Here is a 20,180-nt window from a genome sequence, read left to right on the forward strand (position 1 = left end):
ACTCCCTGCTTTGTGTTCGGCATTATCTGGAGATTCACCTGGTGCTGATCCAATGAACCAACGCAACCTCACAAAGCTGAAGGGAAGGGTGTAGAGTTCTCTTTGTAATAAATCACACGCCGTGAAAAAGGATTTCTTTACCTCCTTTCCTCCATTATTCTCCATATCTCACCTTGTGGAAATGGGTCTGTTAGTAAGAGACTTAGACTCACATGGTTTGGAAAAACGAGCAGGGGAGGGAGGACTGAAGTGAAAGGAAGGCAGAGTTCCTGGAGGTTTCTATAGCTTGGAGATTCCAGAAGGGAGAGGCACACCCTAAAAGAATGAGAAGCAGCCCTAAAAAAATAAACCCAGCATTGGCCTTGGTACTAAATCTTTATTGATTCTAGAAAGGGACAAGGATGTGGTCATTGAAGCAGCTGCACAGGAAATCCTTAAAAGCAGTGATGTCCCAGAGGCAAAGGGGTTCTGTCCAGATAACTGCCCAGCAAGCTGCATGCTGGTCTGAACATCTTTGGTTTCACTGAGTTGAGCTGGTAACCTCTTGAGATCTGGCTGCCTCCCAAGTAGGGAGGGATGAATACTGCAAAATGTTTCAGTTTCCATTGCAATTTTGAAACTCATTTGCTTTGACTGAATTTGCACTGTGTTTATGTAAATTTATAAACACTGTAATAAATTTATCTACTTACAGAAAGCAGAAATTTTAGAAAAAGGCTTGGAAACGTTCATGAAACACGAATTCTAATTCAACAAGAATATTCACAGAACCTGATTTAAATGTACAGTCAGTCACAGAGCAGAAATATCGTATGTGGTCTGTATATCTAGCAAACTCTAGCAAGCATAAGCCAAAATTCAAACAACTATTATCAGCTTAAACATTTTAAATTGCATACATGTCATTTTTTGTGGTAGCAATGACTATGTGAGAAACAACCCAGGTTTTCACAGTAGGAATGAAAACCACAATCAGGTGCTACTTTGCTTGTTATAAAAAGCTCCCCTACTTCTGACTGTGCTTTTTTCCTAACCTGTGAGAGTCTGTGCCAGCACTTTTTGGGCTCCATGGCAATGTGACCTGCCACATTTGTAAGAGCATGGATGGGCGTGGTCATTAAGCCTCATGGAATGGGATATTCTGCAGTGCCCTTGCTCTGCAAAACCCCCAACGCTCACCAATTTTGAAGCTGCTTTTGTCTTCCCTTGCATCTCTTGGAGTCTCTGTCTTCTGATTTTCTGTTTTCCATGCTCCCTTTCCAAGATCATCCTTAAACAGCCCTTTGATATAATTTAGGTGGTTTTTTTCTCCCCTTGTAATTATTTACTGAACAAGATAAATCTAATCTGTGTAGGGCAGATCTGGAGGCACTTTCAAAATTAGGGGAACACTTATGGGCAGGTGAGGTGTATTGAAGCCAATGACAACACTTGCAGTCTGAGCAAGAGAGCTGATCTCATATTGAAAGATTGTGTATTGTGTTGGAACACAGTTGTTTCCCACCATAGAGCTGCTGTTTCCAGACTATATCTGTATTTCTACTTTGCCTACCCAGTGCTTGAAGCAGCAGGCAAACAGTTAAGCAGCAGAACCAGCAGCACAGTGTACTAAAAATGAGCTGGTTTAAAACTGGGAGGAGGAATTAAACAGCAGTGCAAGATGCAATTTTTAAGTCATCCTGTTCAAGCTCTTGCATTGGAGGTATTAGCCACAAGGGAGATCACATCATCTGGGAGCAAAAGAATATAATGAATGCAGGATCTGTAAGAGGCATGTGGGAGACTCTTGCCGTATGTTTTGGTCATGTCCTGATATACGTGAGCTTTGGGAGACAATTCTACATGTAATAGAGTCAATAATCAAATCTGAAGTACCAGGGAACACAACTTGATGTTTCCTTAGAGAGGCCATGAGTTTGCAGCAGATGAATAAAGAGAGAATGTGGTAGATACAAATTTGTCTTTAGGCAAAAAGGAAAGAAGAAAAAGGCTTAAAAACTGGGAGGGAGGAGAAAACTTTGCACTGTTTCCAGGCTGGGAAGAAATAGTAATGCCTACATCAGAAACTTAATTAATTGTTGTTACATTGATAAAGATGTGATACACAACATCAAAGACTAGCTAAATGATATTTGAAAATTAATTTGGATTCCTATTAAATAGAGCTCAGAGGAGCTTCCCAAATGAATAACTTGTTTGTTAAGCATTGCTTCCTTCTGTTTATAAAGTCTTCTCAAGTAAAAACAACTATTTCCAACTGTTCTTGTTGCTTTAAATGAACTATGAGATTCATCATTTACCTGACATTTATGACACATCCAAATCCTTCAAATTTCAATGCCTTAGTTAGGAACTTACAAAAATTAAGTAATGCTTACTTCTATTCCCTGTAGGGATGACTTAGGTAAGGTTATCTAAAAGGTCCCAAACCCCAAATTTAATATTGACAATCCATGTATGAATTTAAAATTTGTTTTGGCACGCATAGCTTGGCCAATTCGATGTGCTTTGGAGATGAACGTAATGGAATCAAAATATACTCATTTTCTATAGTGTTATTAGTGTTAAATATTATTTAAAAATGTAAATATGACCCACTAACCATATAAAAGGATATAATTTCAGATTCTGAACTCTTAAGAAAATTTTTGTACAGTAAGAATGTTGTTTTCTTGGGAACTGTGCCAAAATATGGTAAGAGTCGTGACAGATTCCACTTTTATTAAATGAAAAACTTATTCCTCTCATTCTGCTCTTCTACCAGTTTTATCCCAGTGTAATTCTACCTACATCTCTGGAAGTACTTCTGATTTTTATTAATGTCTATGAGTTCAAAAGAAGATAAGATTTAGTAGAACTGAGTGGAGAGAGTTTACATGAAGACAAACAGAAGAGAGAGAGAAATCCGATCCAATATGGTTTGCTTTAGTGGGATGGAGACAACTTACAGAGTTGTCTGTGGAATTGTAGCTTTTGGAGTGTCCAGAAAAGAAATCCATCTGTTTTCTATACAAGCACAGAAGTGGAAGACAAGGAGGTGACTTCTCCCTGACAGCAAGCCATCCAGTTCAGCAGTGATGGAGCTGCAGAGCTCCCAGACAGCCTCATGGTTGGGTTGTCTGAGCCCAGCCCAGGGAGCACAGAATTTCTTTCTTATACAAAAGAATGTCCCATTAACTTCGTATCTTTTGGTTCATGGGAAAATATTTATTCATCAGTTTTGGAAATGAATTTCAACCTCTGGTTTCATCCTCTCGCTTTTCTTAGCATTTCACCTCTCTGCTCTTAGTTTTTATAATATTTTCTTTTTGCCAGTTCAACCTATGGCTTCTGGCCATCAGATCCTTAGAATTTTTTGTCAAAGGATAGCACTACAGGAGTAAATTTCTATTGTTTGCATAGGTGTGTTTAAAAGATTAGAGCTGAAAAGACCTGCTTGTAATAGACCGGGGATCGATGAAAGCTCTACTTTCCTCAAGAAGCTTTAAGGCTTAGAGCGAGGTTGATTTTTTTGTTTATTTGTTTTTACTATAGAGGAAGCTGCATCTCTACCTGGGCTTTTATTATTTGTGTGGTCTTTCACAGAATGCCTGAGTAAGATCCACCCAGGGTCCACTGATCCTGAGCTCAGCTTGAGATGACAGAGAGACTTCTCTTCCTGCATGTATCAGTGGCCACAGATTGTCTAGGTGATCTCTGCACTAGGCAAGGGACATGATTTTCACCTCCCCCTATTTGTGCCACTTCCAGCTTTTTAATTTCTCCTGTGTTCACTCTAATGACAGCCTCTTGAGTTTCAGTGGGACTTCACAAAGAATGGGATACTACTCCATAGGACTGGGAGCAGCAGAATCAAATGTACTGAGAAGGATGTGAGTTAGGGCAGGAAGGAGAAGCCAAGGTGGCATACATGCTTCAACGCTTACAGGATTTGATGGCCAATAAGCATTTTAACTTGGTGTCTTGGTTGGCTAAGTTTTGTGTAGGCAATTGCAGGAGGGGGAGAGGCTGAGGCCCTGGGTTAGTGGAACAATGACATTCATGCTTTGAAACCCTTAAGCACCTACTTAACGGCCATCGATTACAATGCTCTTTACAGCTTTGCTGAGTCAAAGCCTGACTGAGGGCAAACTAAAGGTCTGGTGGTGCCCTGTATGAATCACCCTCGTAGCTACAGACCCTCAGCCAGAGCATGGAAGAGAAGGGGACCTCAAAGGTCAGGCAGACTGTTCCAGAGCCAGCCTGCCAAGCTGGAAAAAGGCAAAGGATAGAGTGAGCACAGGTGGTTTGGAGGGGAAGAAGGCCGAATTACCGAAGGTGTTTCAGTGATATTCTGCTGGTCACATTATTTCTAAAAGTGGCCATTACTGCAGTCTTACCTCAGGAGAGTATTTGCTTTTTCCCATCAGAAGAACATATTTAAGTACATCAGCTGCAGAATATAGCCCTAATTCTTCAGCATAACCCAGAAGAGGCTGCTGCAGCCCATACATGTCATTTGTGTGTGTTTGTTTTTGTGTGCATGCAGGTGCTCCCTGATGGGGTTCGATTTAAACCGGCACTGGGCAAATCCATCTCCTTGGGCTCATCCCACACTGCACGGAGTGAAACAGCTCATCATCGACATGTACAACAATCCGGTGAGTGGGGAAGGGGGATGCCAGAACAACCCCTTGCTGAGGTACCAACTCCTTCTCGCTGCAGGGCTGTGTGAGGTGCAAGTAGCTCTGACGTGGTTTAATCCAGTGGTAAACCAAAATAAGGGAGAAGTCAGCAAGCACACACACACCGCATGAGATCGGGCAACATTTGTGTCTTTTGTCACAGGAAGCATCAGAAGTAGAGAGAGCAAGTGAAATGAAGTTCAGCTCGGATTAAATATGAAATAATTCTGCAAGCAGGGCCTAAATTCAATCGAGCTGCTCTCATGCTCTGAGCCGGATTCAAAACAGCAGGTCCCCCAAATTGAATTATGGAATGGCATTGATGCTTAATCCGGAGCTCTGGCAGGGGTTGCTGTGTAACATGCAGTGCAGGAGGGGGAGAATATTTGCAAATATTATATAAACACGCACGCACACAGTCATGCTCACTCGGAGAAGCAGAGGTGTTCTTGAAGGTGAAATCTTAGCTAATCAGAGGAGATGGATTGCGGAGAATATGGAGAAGAGGAGTGGGAGGGAGGCAGACAGCTATTGAATGTTTGACATCAAAGCGCAGAAGGATTATTGAACGTGGCACCTAAGAAAAACTGCTGAAAAAAAAATGGAGATGGGTAGGAAAAAATCTCTACCAAAAAATAAAAGGAGATTTTATAGATTATGATTTTTTTCCTTGTAGAATTCCTGGTATTTGTCCTTTCTTTTTGCTTCCCACTACGGAGAGGGAATTTGGATCTTTAATGCCCTAAAGCTTTGCTAATTTTTCCTTTTATTTTTTTTTCTTTTCCTTTTTGTTACTTTGAAAAAGGACCTGGTTTGCCTTGCTAATAAAGAAAGAGGATTCTTACCCCTGGCTACATCATGTATAGGATAAGACCTTCTTTAATTTAACTCCTGGTTTTCCCAATACATCTTAATTGGACTTTTTATCTTTCACCTAGTAGTGATACCTGTACAGAAGAGGTTTTAGGTACAAGGAAGATAGGTTAATAGATAAGATCCTTACATATAGAGTGGAATCCAATTGCATGAAAAATATTTTCTTAGACTGCTAATTGTTTGGCAGAGAATTTGTCTTTCTAGTCAGTTCCTGCAGCACTTAGCATTGTGTCTCTGACCAAGGCTCCAAAGCTGTATCAGATTGATGATGATGATGATGGAAGGCACAGAAAGGAGCTTTAGAGCCAGCCTGGTCCTTCCTCTGTTTTCTACCCCAAATAGCAAGACAATTTGCCTTCTAAGAAGATGGAGAGAGCATACAGACTGCTTTGAGAAGAAAGCTTTCTTTCAAAAAGAAAGAGATGCTTAAATATTACAAGGAGTTCGAGTGTAGGGAAATGCTTGTAGCAAGTAAGGCAACAAATCTTGGCACTATTAAAAGTCACTGTCAGTAAAATAAAGCTATTCTTGGAGGCAGGGGGAAATTGTTTTCAGCTTCATCCCCTTCTAGGGCAGCTTTGAAAATTCTGGTAGTTTCCAGCTGCCCTGTGTGTGAAGAATGAATTAATTTGCTGTGGTGGGTAAAATGAAAAATCAAAAGAAATGTTTGGTCAGAATTGGTCTGAAATGGAAATCTTTTTTTTCCTCAGTCTCTCTGTCTCCCACCCCTCCCCAGTGATCAACCTGAGATGAACCAGTTCCAGTTCATTTCTTTTGGAGGAAAAGAAAAAGGAGCCTTTCAAACACAAGTGTAACATTTCATTTTCAGGGTTATTTATTTTTTTAAAAAATACTATTTAGAAATTATATATTTTGGATTGAAGTACCAGCAAAGTTCAGGTTGCTTTCCAGAATTCCATTTCTCAGTGAATTAGCTACTCACTAAAAGACCTTCTTGTCTGGTTTTATCATCCCTTAGTCAACACCAGCCTTTCTGACAGTTCCAGGGATGCTCAGCAATATAATGCAGTATATGGGATAACTGTTGTTTTCAGGCAATACCAGGGTCTTAGTCCCTCTGATACCAGTAATATTTGTATGGAAAGACCACATCCAAAGTGCTGGGACAAAAATACCAGCTGCCTCACTGAGAGGGCGTGGGACTGTGCATGCACCATCCTGCTTTAGCAGTGACTGTTTTTATTAAGTTCTGACAGTGCCAGAATAAAACCTGCTTTGAATTCTTTCAGGCAGCTAAAAATGTTAAGTACTTTTCAGGTGTAGAATGTTACTTTCAGATGAGTAATACATGATAGATGGTTGGCTGCATGCAGAGGTGACCAGCTGCAGGAGGGCTGGTGTCAAACTGCATCAGATCAGGGATTATGCATTTGAACATATCTGTCCTGCCACCTTCTCCTCACCTGAGGTCTTCCCACACTCGGGAAAATGAAATGAAGTAAAATGCAAGGTCCAGTTCCCTGAAAAATAGTGTAATAAAAAAATAACCTTCATCCCTCCCATTCCAGACAAGATCTGCCATGAGAGGCTGCCCACAGAAGACTGGACTGTTTAAAGCAGAGGAAGTTTAGCTTCATGTTGGCATTGCAGAACAGCTCAGTGCAACACTTTTAGATGTATTCATTCCCTTAAATCACTTAAGGAAAATTAGCTGCCATAAGACCATAAAACCATGTTTTAAATATTGCTGTATAGGAGGATTTTTCTTCTGCTCTGCAGTATGGAAGATAAGCTGCTTCCTTTGAAAAAAAGTTCATTTTGGAGCAGGGAGGATGACTGACTCAGAAATAAGTGAAGTGGGTACGAGGCACACACACAGCTACAGTGATTCCAGCACTGAGTGTTCCAAGGCTGAGTGTTTGCTGTAGTTATTGTATAAAAATAAACCAAAGCACCTGTGGTTCACTGTTCTTCTGGCTTTTACAAAGTGTGCTTATTTTATTTTTAAAGTGTTTTGAATTTCATAATGACCCTATCATCCTTAGGAAGGAGTAGATGGGTCAAAAAATGAGAGAACAATAGGAAGCTTTTGATCTCCACATCACTGATTTTGACACAATCACTCTGATGATCACTGTCATTGTGTTGGCATACACAAAGTGAAGGGATGTTCTCAGCTCTTTCTAGTGGTATCAGTCTTGCAGATGACACTGAAGTGACAGACTTACTCTTCTTGATCATGTGCTGTAGCTGGAGATGTTTCTGTTCATAAGCACCTTTCCCTGCCCATATAGAGAGCAATGTCTTCCCCCGTTCCACCAGATGACACATGTTGATGGTTTCCCTGTCTGTGCTGGAGCAGGTTAGCAGAATTAGCTCTGAACATGAATGTATTGTTTAAAACAACTCAGCTGACTTTTAAGTATGTTAAAGCATGTTCATATGAGCCATTCCAACAGCTGAACTGCGGATCCAAAAGTTTCTGTTTGGGCCTGGTAACACACTTCACGCCGAGAGGTGTTTGGAGTATGAATGTCTATATCCTAGGCAAGGAATCCAATAAAGCAGATAATCACAGCTAGATCAAAACACATGAACAATCTGATTGAATTCAGGAATGTTCCTTTTGTGCTTATGGTTAAACATGTGCTTTAATGTTTTGGAGTGGGGATCAAGTGGTCAGTACTGGCAAGGTCAAGATAGGGGTGGTCAACAGAGATCAGTCCTTACCTCTGGGTTAACATGAAACCTCAGACACAGAGAGAGCAGCATAACTGCTTGGTTGTCAGACAGGTTCCATATGACCATCCAGCACTTCTCCCAACAAGCAAATGCACTCTTTAAAACAGATTTAATGAGTGAACTCAGGTAGTGTGCTCAGTGCCAGCTCAGTCCCCTCGTCTGTGTGCATTGTGATGTGGCCTTTAATCACAGGGGCTCATGTTATTCTCCCAGCTAGACCCCTGCCTCACTGAGTTCTCCAAATGGAAAACTTCCACATAATAAGCAGCTATTCAGCATTTTGGTTTAGCTTCAGTGTTCATTGTGCTGCCTTGTCCTGTATTTACTGTGCGCTATTGAGATCCTGCTCTGAGGATAGAATTGTTAATCTCCTTGTGGGCTCTTTTGTTTTGCTCATTGTTGTACCCTGGGAGCATTTCAGAAGTGTTGATTATTTTTTTGGGGGGGACCCCTACGAGAGATAAATGTGTTATCCTTGTGTGGATAGGAAACAAACAGACAGTTATGATCAGAAGTACCTACTTGTTTGTGATAGATGATTTAAGATGCCTGGAATCAGATTTGTTTCATGTCATTCAGCAAAGATTGATAAGTTCATTGTCTTGTTTCTACCTCTTCCTTCTGTAAGGAGGATTGGGATAGACTGTTTCTGTCATTTGGAGTTCTTAGGACATAGAAGAAAAAGAATAGGTAGCTACTGATTCCTTGGAATGAATCTATTTCTAGTAATTTGCCCCTCCAAAATGAAAATGCAGAAATGGGATTCAGTGTTCCCAGGAACTCACACTGCAACACTAGAGTTTGTCTTCTTTCTTCCATCTTTCTTCTATTCTGCCTGTTTTCCATGTCCTGTTGTCATTGAGACTGAAGTCCTACATGCAAATGATTCCTTTGCTAGATGCTATTCACCTTGTGACCTGAGTGAGCTAGAGAAAACAAAATGATGACCAAAAAGAAAACAAAAAAACCACTCACCTGGGATGTGCTTTTTAATTATCATCTCCTTTGTCATGCACACATATACTAAAATTTAAATTATTTCTGCTTAAGTAACTTTTCTGTATCCATTCCTGACTTTGGAGTGCTTGATGTTGCAGCCTTTGCATACTTTTAATACTATTCTGGGTGAAAGTTTTCATCGATTCAAAGCAAAACATACAGCTGAAATGAAGCCCCACCATGCTAAACTCTGAGTCATCTGCTGGACTGGAACCTTTAGGTCCACCACACAGACGTCTGCCACCAGGACTGATGAATTAGCTGATGGAGGATGGCAATCTGCTGTTGCTGTGGACAGGCATGAGGGAGGGAAAGAGCCCGTGGGCTTTGGGGTATCTACTGACAGCAGAATTAGTAATAAGAAAGGATGAGTAAACATAATACTGCAGGCATCAGGGGTGTTATTTAAGGGTCAGTGACACCTTTTATGTTTTTGAGAAGGTTTTTTTATATCCCATGTGCAGGCTTGGACTTGAACAAAAGTAAATGTTTCCAATCTTCCTGTCTCTCCGGAGGCCTTGCTTTTCCAGGTAGGCTTGAGTGGGCAAGCAGTAAGAGTACAGGGGAATTAAATTTGTCTGGTTAGTCAATGTGACTGGATTCTTCAGCAGATGACTATGCTCCTCTTCATAGAGAGAATATAACCAACTTTCTCAGACTATAGCCAACTCACAGACCTTCTCTTTCTCTCATTCTGGTGCTGAGCTCATCCCTGTCAGGAGGTTGCACGTGTTCTTACCACTCTGGACCACTTCCCAATTCTTTCAAAGATGCAATTCAGCTCTTAATGCCCTCAGTCCCTGCCCCTCTGCCTACTGCTGTGTTTCAGAGCTGTTTAGGCTACTCACTGTCAATGCTGCTGTTCCACCTACTTCTTTTCTGGGCCTTCAGTAGCAGCATCTAGAGTGAACTATCAAGAAGAGGACTGTGCAGGAGCCATGTTCAAAGTATGGTGTTGTGGGAGTGATCCACATGTAGCACATCCAACCCCCCAGTTTCTTCATTATCCTGAACTTTTGCAGAGATGGAAATAAGGCTCTTGGTCTTTCTAGTATCCCTTGTTGCACAGGCAGTACCCTATTTTGAGGGAAGCATTCCGCTTTTATGGAAGACTAGGTCACAAAATATAGACTTAGAATCCTGTAACTGATACTTTGCAGGTTGCAACTATTCCTAACAGCAGCTTTAGTGACTTGAGTTGCTTTAGTGACCTCCTGTCCCCTCTGCCTTGGGCAGTGCCACATGCTTTACCAGACAACTCCACATTTAGAAAAATGCAGCTGGTCTCCAATGTGCGTGTGATTTGCTGGAGAGTGTCATAAATTTGATTTTTGTCAGTCCTGCAAATGTGTCAGTCTTAGAGGCTCTACTTCCACTCATCTCCTGAAACGACGTTGTTAGTATTATCATCAGTGTGATATTGGGTAGTTGACAAGTAAAGTATAACAACAATTTTTGCAAGGGTTTCACATCAAAATTGTACACTTAGGCTCCTAATGCTATAAGCCCACAAGCTGTATTATTCAATATAACATTTGAATGACTGGAAGCAATTGTTTTCTTTTCAAAAATTCTTCTTTTCTCTCATCATCTCCCCTGCTCCTGTTATAAACTGGAGCAACAAAATTGAATATATTTCACTGGAAAAATTATAAGCCAATTCTCATTCTAGCTGAAGCCAGTTTGGATGTTAATAAATGTTTGGAAAGACTGTTGATTGGGGTTTGGTATTGCTCAAAAATCACTCAGAGCCAAAAAGATCAGTTGAGGTCTGCTTCATCTGGTAGAAGGAGTCATAACAGATTAATATAGGGTAATGAGATCTGTAGCATAACATACCTGGCTCCATTTTGCTGTTAGCAGAGCTCTTGGACTTCCTTCCCCAGCTGAAACACACAATAGTGATGAATAATCATTTTTAACTCAATACTGAATTTTAACAACCTACTAGAGAGTGATGTTCACATAGTCCCTTAGATATTCCGAGTTGTCATTTGCACCTGATGGTTTTCACTCTGACATCAAAACAGCTGTCATGAGACATCATCTTTTGCCAATAATTCTCAGTGTAATGTAGTATATGTTATTCTGAGTTCTTCTCTGGCAAAATGGCCAACATGCTGCCTCTTATTTCTCTCCTCCTGAAATTAGAAGAGAGATTACCTCTGCTGATGCAGTATGTGTTCAGCTATGATAGCCCTGTGGCTACTTTCTATGGTAATGTTCATGCTTCTGCTGCTTTGTTGACATTGTAGAAATGCCCTGTACCACTTCTATCTTGCAAGTCCCTGTTGACTGAAGTGTAACTTTTTCATAGTTTGCAAATATCATTCTTGTTTCAGTTCTCTGCTGAAGGAAACAGTTGTGAGAATGACCTTTCACCACTGGTTTAATTTAGTAGAGTAATATACCCATCATTGTCTGATTCTTCTGCTTGTGCTTAGGATTTTGACTTTATTTCACACTTTCCTTTTGGACTAGCATAATAGGAGCTACTAATGCTCTAGATAATGTTATACTTCATATAGACTGCGTAAAAGTATTCCCCTTAAACTCTTCCCATTGTAAAATATGGATATATTTGGTATCTGCTGACAGAAGCAAATGTGATGTGCATGATCAGTTTGTGAGCTATGGCATTTTCTGATAAGCAATTTTGTGAGGGTAGCAGTTCCAAACTCCTCAGTTTCTTTCATGTAATTTTACAAATTCTTCCAGTTTGTTCTGGAATAAACATTCTCTTGTGATCTACCACTGTGTTCTGTTTTTATGCTGGGTAAAGCAGCTTCTGATCTTAGCAATCTTCTCACAGTCCTTTTAACACGGACTGTATTATAAGAAATTTACTAGTAGCAGAGCTGTTTTTTGCACTGGAATGGATTATTTGCAGGAGATGCTGAATCTTTGCCACTGGAGGGTTTTATGACAGGTATTTATTGAAAAAAGTTTAGATAGAGTTAATTCCCTTTTGAGGCAATTGAATACACTCAATAACCTCTACAGATTTCCTTCTCATCTCCAATTAATCTATGATTTTTTTGTCCCTTCTCTTTGATTAGTTTTCAGCATGTAAATCTTCATATATATAAATGTATATATAAAAGTGAATATATAATTTCTCTGGGTAAATCTTCATATGTATAAGTGTATATATAAAAGTGAATATATAATTTCTCTAGTAATGTTTTAGGAATCATGGACACCATTAGATGAAGTTCCACCTGAAACTGTGATCTCCTTGTTAAAGTGATAGTCAAGGAAGGGATGTGCTGTTGAGGCGACTCTCTGCTAAAACCCTTATTTTTTGCTAAGCAAAATTTATAATTTGAGAATTATAAACCACATTTCATCTAAACTAGACAGGCTTTTTGGCTGATTTTGTTTTGTTTTGATCACATTGACACACTCACAATCTATCTCTGGATGATGCTCCACTGTACTTTTGTCAAATACTCCTGACTCTCCAGGAAATGTGTCTGAAATGTGTCTACAGCTCCCAAATTTCTCTCTGTTTGTACTTAACGTGCTAATTATATTACCATAGTTGTAATCTCTGACACAGTTGATGGGTTGATGGGGTTTTTTTGCTATCCCCATTTGGTAATATTTTTATCTAGAATAGGAACAGTATCAGGTAAAATTAATAACCCAAAGAAGAATGGAATGTTTTAATCCCAGAGACTACAATTTCCTTTGTTTCAACACAATATTGGCCAGTTTTCATTTGTACCTGAAACTTCTAAGCTGTTGTTCTGTATGATACTCAGACTCCTCCATGAAACACTGTAGAAAGATTAGCGTGGTTTACTGTCATATTTCTAGATAAGTAGAAACTATTATTCTTAAAGTTAACTCTTTAATATTCTCCCATGTTGTATTAATATTTGCATCCTGTGACTTAGGTTATCTGCGTGCAGTAACATGCACATTGCTGCTCTAAACATCTAAATCAGGCATGTGTTTCGTTTTTTTTTTTTTCCCAGTAGTTTGCCATTCTGAGAAATCTTTGTGCTGCTGTTTTTGGTTTGGGGCAGACATGTTAGTTATGACCTCCACTTTGCAGTGATCTACTGTACACCTTATCTTTTCTTCCAGGTGTTTTATTGCTATTACATGGAACTTCTGTTGTTGCTTTCTTAGTTTCAGCTCAGCATCTCTGTCTCTTTCCCCAGCTCTTTAGGGCCTTTAGTCAAACTCCTCTCTTTTACCTTGGATCAAAATATTATCCATCAAAGCTTTAGTATCCTCTCTACCATCAAAACATGGTTGTATTTTCCTGGGATGTGCCTAGAGGACTGAACACAACTCAAATATCCCTCTGAGGAAATAGTGTCTCCTAAAATAGTTTTTTGAAGATATACAGCCATGTTCTCTATTTTTCTAGGGGCACCTTCCAGCACCCTGCTGATGAATCAGAGCCGTCTCTTCAAAGAATTTACCCCTTGCCAATGGAAGAAAATATTCCCTTTATGTAATACTCACATTTTTGTCTTGGACTGAGTGTACAAGAGGGGTTCAGTATGGATTCTTTTCCCACTCTTTTGCATTTTCTTCCTGCTTCTACATTCTGTAGTTCTTACAGATGTGATGTTATCAAGTTCTTCTTGATATCTGCATTGGGGAGAGAGGGTTTGTTGTTGTTTGTTTTTTTAAATTGTAAGTAGCATTAATCAGGGAGTGGCTGATATGTTCAGTGCTGCGTTGAGAGTTTCCTTGAGTCTGGGAGACATGATTAAGCTCCTCCTCAGTAATTCTGGTTTCATGTTTCTCCTCCTCTTCTCTGCTTTTCAGTGAGAAACAGAGTTTGAGATTTTCTTTTAGCCACTTATGAAAAACTCCCCCTTCGCTTCTGCTCCTTCCCCAAGTGCTTCTATAAACTGGGTCAGAGTCAAGGTCACTGACAAGTCTGCTTCAGTCAGTGGTTGCATTTGAAGTGATGAGCACTGAGGAGAATGAGCTCCGGCACGATGCAGCAGGCAATTCCAGCTGGCTCTTGCCAGAGCTTCTTAGAGAAGGGGCTTCTCACAGGATGCAAGTGGGAATGCCTGGAATGAGCTGATCCATTTTATTTTTCCTCCTTCAGAAGGCATCGGGACCATGCCCTTTGTTCATGTGGCTCAATTTTCCACCTGGGATTGCATTTGCCTTTTAAGACACAGGGGCAAAGTCACTGCCAGGGCTTTTTTATTTAATACAAAAGAGCTCTTAGTATTCAAAAATGATTTACAGACAGCTGGCCAAGTGTTTGACCTAACTATGTCTGTTCATGCTATTCTACTGGTGCAAGATAGCAGTAATAGAGCCAGTGGACAATTAGCCCAGTGTATGCAGTGAAGATGGGTAAAGTGAAATGCTGATTTTAAATGAGGATATTTGACATAATAGCATCTCAATCAGGGAGCAGTGGAATAGCAGTATAAAATTATACACAAATAGCAGAGGAAACCAAGCCAGGGGAGGAGTGACATTATAGTTAAAAGAAAGCTCAGAAGCAAAAAAGGGAAAATAAAAGTTAAAAAAAGGCAGGGAGTGGAATTGTATCAACAAGTACTTAACAATCTCACAGTCCCTGTGCATTAAAATTTCATGCCAAAATGGGATGGTGGCACTAAGCAACTTTATAGTATCATGCTCAGAATTACCAAAGAGGCAATGAGGACTCAAAGAAAGTAGTGGCAGAGCCTGATTAAGTGTCACGGTTAAAGTTGATGTAGAAACTGCATTTATACCCTTTAAAAATGATATCTTCTTGATGCAAGAAATCAGAGCCTGAAAGAGAAGAGCAAATTTTTTTTATTTATCCCTGAGCAAGGATTAAGTCTTGATTGAAGATGTACCTGTCAAAGAAACGTTCTGTAATAATAAATATAAACATGCTCAAATTCATCATTCCTGGTGGAGTACAAAAGCCAAAAAGACCTTAGATTGGCACATACTTCTGAAAGGGGACCAACATAAAATGGAAAAGAAAACTAAAAGCGGTAGCTAAGAGGGCAAAACAGAACAAAATAACACTTTGGGGTGACATGGCAGCTATATAAAATCACCATTGTAGAAATGCATTTTTGCAGCTTTACCATTAGAGAGTAAGTGTCTTACCCCTATTTGAAAAACTCCACAACTTTATAAAAGGTTGCATGAGAAGTTAGCAAAGGGGATTATTAGACTGAAGAAGGTCATTAGCATTAAAGGATACCCTTTGAAGTCTTGCCCAAATGAACTAAGGAAAAAAACCCCAGTATACTCTGGCAAGTTAAATGCAAACCCATAATAATAGAGGACAAAAACAATTTTGAAGAATAACTTGCTAAAGGCATAAAAACTAATAATAAAAACTTTTTCAAACACATCAGAGGCAAGAAGCCTGCCTGAAGGTCTATAAGGTTGATAGATGATCAAGATGTAAAAGAAGTGCTCAAGGAAAATAAGGTCTTTGCAGAAAAGCTAAATGAGTTATTTGCTTTGGTGTTCACAGTGAGGAGCCTAGAGGGAATTCCCAAATTAGAGCTGCTCTTTATAGGGGACAAGTCAGATAACATGGATAACAGTGGCTTAATGGTAGTTTTCATTTTGGAAGAGGAATTTATTCCTCATACATCTGCTAGCCTTTTTTGGATGAATTGACAGGCGTGAAGATCAAGGCAATCCACCACCTATTGCGTATTTTGAATTTCTGAAAAGCTTTGGTAAAGTTTCTAACCAAATGATTTTAAAGAAATTGAGAATCCAAGTTGTCACTGGATGACATGAGCTTTTTGTGCTTATTTTTGACATATGTGGGCTTTTGCTTGCATTGTTTTCTCAAACACCCTGTGCTGCCCACGTCCAGGGACCTCTGGGTGGCTGTTCTTTCAGGAGCTCGTGCATGGCAAAGAAAACACAGCTCCTGCTGCTGCTCTCTGACAGTCTCTTGTACTCTTCCAAGAATAAAGTAGGAGTGGCTGTATGATGACTGGATTGGCACTATCAGGTTTATGGACAAACAATAGTAGTTTGTTCTGCCTAAAAGAGAGCTCTGTTCTATCCTGCATTCCTCTACCTCTGCATTCCTGTGATTCTGGTGTTTGGGGCTACCTGAACCTTATTGGAGTTACTGTTCAGTGCCATAAAGCATCACTAAATTGAAAAAAAAAAAAAAAAAGTGAAGGTGTATTTTGAGTGGGAAAAGCCTACAGACAATATGATTTCCCTACATAAAAGATCATTATCCTCAGTGAAGGCCATTATACTGTCTTTGTGACAATACAGAGAGGTATAGGATAGGTCCCTTGATTTCTTGGCATGTGTCATTCCAAAACAGTAATCCCAAATAATCCTGTAGATAGGATTCTCCACTGCTTATTTTCGTCTTGTGCCTGGTTTACTGTGCCATCCAGAGCCTGGGCTGGAGAACAGGAATCCTATGAGAAGAATACAGTGGCTGCCTGACAGCTTAAAGGAAAGGAAACTAATGGATCCAATTGGGATATTTTAGGCAGATAGGCTTTAGTTGCAGAGTGCATGGCTAGAGCTGAATGAATAATACTGCTGCTCTTTTGAAAAGTATAATAGATATCCTTTATGATTTCAGGTTGCCAGGATCTTTGCCTTCTGCAAACTCATCCTATGAGGATTATAATGTAGCAGGGCTGCTTCCAGAGTTGTTATTTTTCTTAAACTTGAAAAACTGCACTTTTAGATTCATAGGCATCAAAAATAGCTTAATGCTGGTAGCATTACTAGCTGGCTTTTGCAGGCAGCAACCCTGCAGTTTTGCATATGTTTTCTTGATCTAGAGCCCAGTTTAAGCTGTTGAATGGGGTCTGTGTCTATAATGTTCCCTAAGTGCAATTATGCAAAGAGATTGCTTATTTGAATCATTAATCAGTCTCTGGATGGCTGCAAGTTCTTATATTTCATGGCTGGTTTTCATGATGTATGTGACCTATTCATAGTGTTGCTCAAGCTGCACTGGAACAAGACTTAATTCCTACTCTTGTTAAAGCTTTTCTGCTGACTACCTTCCCTAGTATATGCTTAGAAACTCTCCCAAGCCCAGAGGACCACTATATGCAAAACTGCTGAAAAGGCTCTTCAGACAAGAAAACTGTATTAGTAGCTTAAATCTTTCAAGTTGGAGTTAACACGATAGATCGATGTTTCCTGTGTGGATGCATTCAGTCATCTTTTCAGAATCTGGTTACTCTATGCCTTGTGAAAAATCCAATTAAAATTAATGTATTAATTAGCAGGAGTTTAATTTTCTTCTTGTCAGGAGATACATCACGATGTTGGAATTTTACCGCATCAAAGTTAGCAATAGCCCCCTTCTTATAAGTATTTTGAAAGCTTCTACTTGCTGTCTTCTGCAGTGCTGACACCAGTGGATCAATAGGTTTTTAAAAGCAGACAGGAATCACTGTGATAATCTAGTCTGAGTTACAAAGTACTAAATATCATCCATCATGGTTTTCCTAAATGGGCATCAAAGTCTGAGCTTCCCCCAACTTCTGGTGGCTTAGCTGTTAGAGAAAATGACTGATCTAAAAGAGCTTAGAGGGTTTATCTCACAAGAGCATCTGGAATATCAAATCTTTCACCAAATATCTTCAAAACTCCATCCCTGTGCTGGTAAGGTGGTTTTCTTTAAATGATTTTTTTTTTCCTCAAAAAATAAATTTATTTTTTTTTCTCTTCAGTATATCTACCTTCTGGGAACTGACATATAGGAAACTTTAGTGTAGAGCAAGATTACTGAGTTGGGTCATTTTGATGGCCTGAGCTGCAGAATCTGACCATACTTTATGTGATAAATCTGCCCGAGTGTGCTGAAAGCCAGGGGCACTGTGACATGTGAGCTGCCTCCTTCATTTCTGCAGGGTTTGCTCGTGTTCCAGGGTGACTCCTTTAGAGACAATGCTGGTAATCATTTCACTATTTCTCAAAATATGGTAAGAATAGGAGGAAGGATCACATTATGAGGACTGATAACCATTGGTTCACATAAATGTACATCTGGGAGAAACAGAGGGTTGCCTGAGCATAAACAGCAAAATCTAAGTTAAGATGAACACACACCGTGGAGTATGTGCAGCAGGGAGGAGGAATCAACAATTCTTGATATTGCTGAAAAGGGAGCTCTGCAAAATAATTTGCATGCAAAGTTTGTAAAACTGATGCAGCTTTGCTCCCTCCTTCCTCACCGTGTTTGTGTCTTGTTTAAAGAATCACAGAATTGTTAGGTTTGGAAGGGAACTCTGGAGATCATCTAGTTCCATCCCTTTGCCAAGGCAGGGTCACCTAGAGCAGGTGACACAGAAATGCATCCAGCTGGGGTTTGAATGTCTCTAGAGAGGGGAGAGTCTGTGTCCTCCCTGGGCAGCCTATTCCAGTGCTCTGCCACCCGCAAGGTAAAGAAGTTCTTATGTTGAGGTTGAACTTCATTCATCTAATCTGAACAATTTCCTAAGCTTATCTATGAGAATGTTGGGGGAGACAATGTCAAAAGCCTTGCTGAAGTCAAGGTAGACAACAACACTTTTAATGTGTTGATGTATAGAATTCGGTGGGGGTTTTTTGGTGTTATTGGTGCTTTTGCCTGATTAATAACATTGCATAAAAAGTAATGCTACTACTATTGCCATTTTATTTTGTTGAATAGGTTGTTGTTTTCAATGTTTTTATTTATGGACTGTTTTTATTTATGAACTGAAAGATCAGTTTTTAACTGTAGAATATCTCGCATTTAGGTTTGGATTTTAATAGCTCCTTCTGAAATAGTATCCTGTCCTGTCTCATTATATACTGAGTTCCAAAGTTTAAATGCAAGTTAGGAACCAGTTTATGCCCTACTGAAATGCAGTCACCTCTGGAAAAGACCCCATCAGTGGAGTGCTATTTGAAGGCTGTTTACTTAGATGTACATCAAGAAAAATCTATTTCGGTTCTGAGTCCAGCTAATCTATTGTTTTGTATTTTTTGAAAATAAACTGCCTTCATCTCAGTATTGGCCTTCTGCTAGGGAATTTGTGGTGGTTTATGACTTCCCCCAAAAAGGGTACTCACTGTAGAATTAAATCTCAGCAGGCTTAGATTTAATCCTCCCTGATGACTTGTAGTCTATGGAAACATTATTGCCTGTGCTTGGTTGGTGAGTCTGCCCTTCAGGAACTGGATGTTCTCCTCTTGCTGCAGTTAACTCATGCAATAGAGACAGCTTTTTATTCTGTTTATGTCCCTTGATAATGGCTGTATTGATCTGGCCTGATGTAAGCAAAGGTTCACAGTTCGCCAAATGTTGCTAAGGGTACCAGACTATTACTGCCATCAGCAGACACATTCCATCATCCCTCAGCCTCGGTGTGCGAAAGCTAGAGCAGCAGGATGCCACATGTTGGTAACTAAGGAAAATGGCATGTGTCAGAATCTGGCATATGTCAGACTTGGATGCTTCTAAAATTAGAAGGAGTATATTTTTTGTCATGTTTGTTTTGACTGCCGAGCAATGCAGGAACATTTAAAGGTTAGACTAATTTTCGGCTGTTTGGAAACAAAAGTCACAATGACAATGCTGTGCAAAACCACCTATGAATTTCATTTTCAAATAACTGAGAAATCCGTTCCTTTAAAACATTATCGAAGTGACTAAGGCTGCCCTGAGCCAGGAGCAAGGAGTGTGAGGAAGGTGAGATGTTGTCCAGCCTGATAGCTCTGAACAAATGACTTCATCATCTCCTTGCCTGTTCAGTTCAACAAGGAATTTTCACTAGAAAGCAAAAGCCAGGAGAAAAGCTTTTGAGCCTGACTCTTACTTGCGACAACTCCAAGTAGAGCTGTAGAAGTGAGAACTGCTGAATCTCCTAATACTGCTTGGGGGATTTGGCTCGTTGTTTAGAAAACAATTTAAATCTGTGTACTTGATTTTCCTAGCACAAAACCCCAGTTGTCCCTTGAAATAGG

General features: G+C 39.9%; 1 protein-coding gene across 4 annotated transcripts in view; it reads left to right on the plus strand.

The window, feature by feature from the left end:
* BEND5 (BEN domain containing 5) overlaps positions 1–20,180 on the plus strand; it is a 907,022-nt gene that overhangs the window by 745,231 nt on the left and 141,611 nt on the right. For all 4 annotated transcript variants that reach the window (XM_064665265.1, XM_064665267.1, XM_064665266.1 and 1 more), the window contains one exon: positions 4,529–4,640. In XM_064665265.1, coding sequence (XP_064521335.1) covers positions 4,529–4,640 — 112 coding nt within the window. The remainder of the gene's footprint in view (positions 1–4,528; positions 4,641–20,180) is intronic.

The sequence above is a fragment of the Pseudopipra pipra genome, chromosome 9, assembly GCF_036250125.1.
Source record: "Pseudopipra pipra isolate bDixPip1 chromosome 9, bDixPip1.hap1, whole genome shotgun sequence".
Lineage (NCBI taxonomy): Eukaryota > Metazoa > Chordata > Aves > Passeriformes > Pipridae > Pseudopipra > Pseudopipra pipra.